Source organism: Conger conger, chromosome 19, assembly GCF_963514075.1.
Source record: "Conger conger chromosome 19, fConCon1.1, whole genome shotgun sequence".
NCBI lineage: Eukaryota > Metazoa > Chordata > Actinopteri > Anguilliformes > Congridae > Conger > Conger conger.
The window spans coordinates 11,507,093-11,512,092 of record NC_083778.1 but is presented as its reverse complement, the minus strand read 5'-3'; the positions used below and the strand labels follow the sequence as shown (position 1 = coordinate 11,512,092).

General features: G+C 44.0%; 1 protein-coding gene across 1 annotated transcript in view; it reads left to right on the top strand.

The window, feature by feature from the left end:
* ttc38 (tetratricopeptide repeat domain 38) overlaps window positions 1-3,234 on the top strand; it is a 13,620-nt gene extending 10,386 nt beyond the window's left edge. The window contains exons 12-14 of the mRNA XM_061229526.1: window positions 222-381; window positions 572-645; window positions 1,529-3,234. Coding sequence (XP_061085510.1) covers window positions 222-381; window positions 572-645; window positions 1,529-1,616 — 322 coding nt within the window. The 3' untranslated portion in view covers window positions 1,617-3,234. The remainder of the gene's footprint in view (window positions 1-221; window positions 382-571; window positions 646-1,528) is intronic.
* The last annotated feature ends 1,766 nt before the right edge of the window (window positions 3,235-5,000 follow it).

Genomic DNA, 5,000 nt, shown 5'->3' with positions numbered 1-5,000 from the left:
ACACAGGGTCCTCAAACACTTACACAGGTCCCCTAAACACTTACACAGGGCCCTAAAACACTTACACAGGGCCCTAAAACACTTACACAGGTCCCCTAAACACTTACACAGGGCCCTAAAACACTTACACAGGGCCCCTAAACACTTACACAGGGCCCTAAAACACTTACACAGGGCCCATATTGGGGCACATTTCAGACATGTTCGCTCCCCTCCTGCAGAGCCCCGGGGGAGAATTTGCAGCACCAGTTGGCGCGGGGCCTTGGGGTGCCCATGTGCCAGGCCATGGTGGCGTACGACCAGGGGGACTTCGGCAAGGCCGTGGAGCTTCTGCGTCCCCTCCGCTACCGCTTCACAGGCATAGGGGGCAGCGACGCGCAGGTGAGAGGTTACCTGGGAAACAGGCGTGCGTACGGCCACACACCACAGAGACCCTGACTGTTCTGTAGCTTGTTCTAACGAACTTGATATTATAATGTAAAAGTAATTTTTGAAAAAGATCGGCCTGTGTCAACTTGAAACATGTAATATCCACATATGAGAGGTTGACTGACATTTTTTTCTATTCTAGAGGGACGTCTTCCAGCAGTTGCTTGTGCATTCGGCATTGAAGTCGGATAAGAAACAGCACCAGAAGTTTGCTAGGTCTGCCTCTTCGTTTAAAAATATGAGCCTTTAAAATGTCCCCCATTGCTGAACAATGAGTCGCAGTCCCCAACACATATACATGAATTTGAGCTTGAATTGCAGGTATATTTCAAACGATGCTGCTTTTTAGTGGCCAATATTAACGTGTCTTATTTTGAGATCGATTTGGATACATCGGGTGTCGAGGGTTCATGCTCAGGTTGTGTATGTGGGACTGATTCTCAGGTTGTGTGTTGGCCGATCCTCATGCTGTGTTAGTGGGATTCATTCTCATGCTGTGTTAGTGGGATTCATTCTCATGCTGTGTTAGTGGGATTCATTCTCACACTGTGTTAGTGGGATTCATTCTCATGCTGTGTTAGTGGGATTCATTCTCACGCTGTGTTAGTGGGATTCATTCTCATGCTGTGTTAGTGGGATTCATTCTCATGCTGTGTTAGTGGGATTCATTCTCACGCTGTGTTAGTGGGATTCATTCTCACGCTGTGTTAGTGGGATTCATTCTCACGCTGTGTTAGTGGGATTCATTCTCATGCTGTGTTAGTGGGATTCATTCTCATGCTGTGTTAGTGGGATTCATTCTCACGCTGTGTTAGTGGGATTCATTCTCATGCTGTGTTAGTGGGATTCATTCTCACGCTGTGTTAGTGGGATTCATTCTCATGCTGTGTTAGTGGGATTCATTCTCACGCTGTGTTAGTGGGATTCATTCTCACGCTGTGTTAGTGGGATTCATTCTCATGCTGTGTTAGTGGGATTCATTCTCACGCTGTGTTAGTGGGATTCATTCTCACGCTGTGTTTGTGGGATTCATTCTCACGCTGTGTTTGTGGGATTCATTCTCACGCTGTGTTTGTGGGTCTCTCCTCTTGTTTCTCAGATGCCTGCTGGTGGAGCGTGACGCCGCCAGACCCAACTCTCTGCTCACCAACCGGCTGATCCAGAGAGCCAACGCTCTGCACATCTGAGGGCTGTTCTCCATCTACCAACAGATGGTCTTTCCTTTCGAAAAACAAATATAAATCTTAGCAGTCCCATAATCCATTATGAATCTGAAAGGAATTAAGCCGTATATTATATTAGCTGCGCATATTTCATAGCTGAATATCACGCAATGAAACAAATTTATAGCCTTCAGTTATGCATTCGTAACATTTTTTTTTTTTCTCCAAATTTCAACGTTGCAATCAATTCAAAAGCAAGGAATTCAACCCGGCATTTGATGGTGGCTGTCCTTTGTGTATGTAAGGTGCCTTGCTCTTACATTCAGTGATGGTCAACCAATTCAAACCAAGAGGACTGATGTAGTCACTGTTCAATGATCAGCAGATTCAAACCAAGAGGACTGATGTAGTCACTGTTCAATGATCAACAGATTCAAACCAAGAGGACTGATGTAGTCACTGTTCAATGATCAGCAGATTCAAACCAAGAGGACTGATGTAGTCGCTGTTCAATGATCAGCAGATTCAAACCAAGAGGACTGATGTAGTCACTGTTCAATAATCAACAGATTCAAACCAAGAGGACTGATGTAGTCACTGTTCAATGATCAGCAGATTCAAACCAAGAGGACTGATGTAGTCACTGTTCAATGATCAGCAGATTCAAACCAAGAGGACTGATGTAGTCACTGTTCAATGATCAACAGATTCAAACCAAGAGGACTGATGTAGTCACTGTTCAATGATCAGCAGATTCAAACCAAGAGGACTGATGTAGTCACTGTTCAATGATCAGCAGATTCAAACCAAGAGGACTGACGTAGTCACTGTTCAATGATCAACAGATTCAAACCAAGAGGACTGATGTAGTCACTGTTCAATGATCAGCAGATTCAAACCAAGAGGACTGACGTAGTCACTGTTCAATGATCAACAGATTCAAACCAAGAGGACTGATGTAGTCACTGTTCAATGATCAGCAGATTCAAACCAAGAGGACTGATGTAGTCACTGTTCAATGATCAGCAGATTCAAACCAAGAGGACTGATGTAGTCACTGTTCAATGATCAGCAGATTCAAACCAAGAGGACTGATGTAGTCACTGTTCAATGATCAGCAGATTCAAACCAAGAGGACTGACATAATCACAAGGTTATGGCATAAATACGATGCCCGGCCATCTTGTATTCACAGCCGTTTATCACAGCTGTAACCTCGCCTGTTGCTTTGTGAGAGCACAAACCAACAGCCTCACTTGCACGGACACACCGCAGGTACCCAACTGGCCACAGGGGGGCGCTAGTGAGCGGTCTAAAACCAATGTTGGTGACACACCAACGTCCTGCTGACTGTAGCTCCACCCCCTCTCCGCAGTGCCCCAGCCAAACACACACCACCCTTTTTATACCGCTATTTGTTAAATCGTATATAATTGCATGTCTAATCACATGAGATTATGTTAATGCTTAAGAAATACAATGTTGCCAAAGGCGTGCTTTTTAGACCAGCATTTTATTAATAAACACTTACAAACCATTAAAAAAAAGCAAAATCAAAATCAATTCAGAATGTTAACACAAATATACAGTCATAATTTGATTATATGTAACAGCTCCAATAAAAACATATTTCCAATTTCAACTGTTCTCTGTGTTTAGTTTGGCACTATACGTGTACTAAATGTGTCTGAGACATATTATTAAGATGGCATCAGCCATCTCACTCTCAGGTACTGCGGTCCAGTTTGTTCTTTACCAGGTCGCTTCCAGGTTGACCTCACAAGACCAAGCTGATCTCATCCTGGATTTGGGCAATCAGGATCTGGGACAGCACAATGCCTGCAATCTGAAAAGGAGCCAGACATTTAGGGACAGCCAAGATCAGGAATAAGGCCTCTCTCTAGGGCAGTGTTCCTCACTCCTGGTCCTGAAGAGCTGCAGGGTGTTCTAGGGTCCTCACTCCTGGTCCTGGAGAGCCGCAGGGTGTTCTGGGGTCCTCACTCCTGGTCCTGGAGAGCCGCAGGGTGTGCTGGTTTTCGTTGTTACTCAGCACTTAATAGATCAATTAAAGCGGTTATTTACACGGTTAACTCGCCCCACCTGGTTGCTTGGGTCTGAATTGGTTGCTGATATTAAGGTGAAAACAAAAACCAGGACGCCCTGCGGCTCTCCAGGACCAGGACTGAGGAACACTGCCCAAGTGAATACCTTCTGTTTACTTCAAGTACACTTGTCTCGATGAGGGCTGTCCAACCTGGAGATCGACCGTCCTGTAGGTTCTCATTTCGAACCTAATTTACCACACCTGCCTGTAATAATTAGCAGCTTAGTGAGATCACGAGCTTTTCAATGAGGTGTGCTTTGTTATACATAGAGGGATGCATGTCCATGCATGATTTTTGCACACTGTTCAAAGATCTCATACAATAACTGTTTTGTACATTTGGGAATGTTAAGGATTCCGTTTCTTCTTTGATGTAAGTGAACGTCATCTCTTAAAACGAGGACTACGCTCATTTTAAGCCGATTAGCTGAAATGTAAAGGTTGGGTTGTTACTTGCAGAGTTCCTCGAGGGAGATCATGTTGAGGCCATTTTCCTTTCTATTTGTGTGGGAGAGATTGCAATGGTGTTCTACAGTAGAGAGCAATGTGAGTAGTGAGATTGAAGAAGAATTAATGGAATTTTCTCCTTATCACAATTGAGACAATTGACATGCAAAATCAGTCATGCTTGGAATCGTTGGTCAGGCAAATGTCCAAAAAGAATGGTAATTTATTTTGCATACATACTTGCAGCTACTAGATAATTACTAGTTCTCATTATTTTCACTTAATGATCATATTCAGTTTGAATATTTATGTGGATAATATGATTGTGTTTCTCAAGGTTTGCATGTTACGTATGTTGATGGTGTATGGTCCATAGTCTACTGTTTGCAACTGACTTCAATGATAACACGCTTCCATATTTTACTAGTTTAATCCACCACTTTTTGTGTGATACTGAACAGGGAGGAAGTTCCCGTTTTTATACCTGGGGGAGTGCGAGTCCGAGAGCCAGGGCCCCCACTAGTAGCAGGTGGGACTCTATCCACGTGACCGCCTTGTCCGCACACCCCACTGGGTAGATGGACTTGGTTGCATCCAGATAGTTCTGGGTCTGGACCCCGAATCCGCACATGGTGTTGATCACAACCTGGTGATCAAGATGGAACAGATTTCCGTAGTTCAAGACCGTACCCTGTGCGAACATATTGTGTGCTGCATCAATTATGTTGTATAGACTGGTACCAAATCCTATTTTACCAGCTCTGATGAGCCATTCAGTTCAAATTGACATAAGATTGTTAGATTTCTGTGTTTTCAAGATGTAACTGAGCTAAAAAGTTGACACGCAAGTTCTGCTC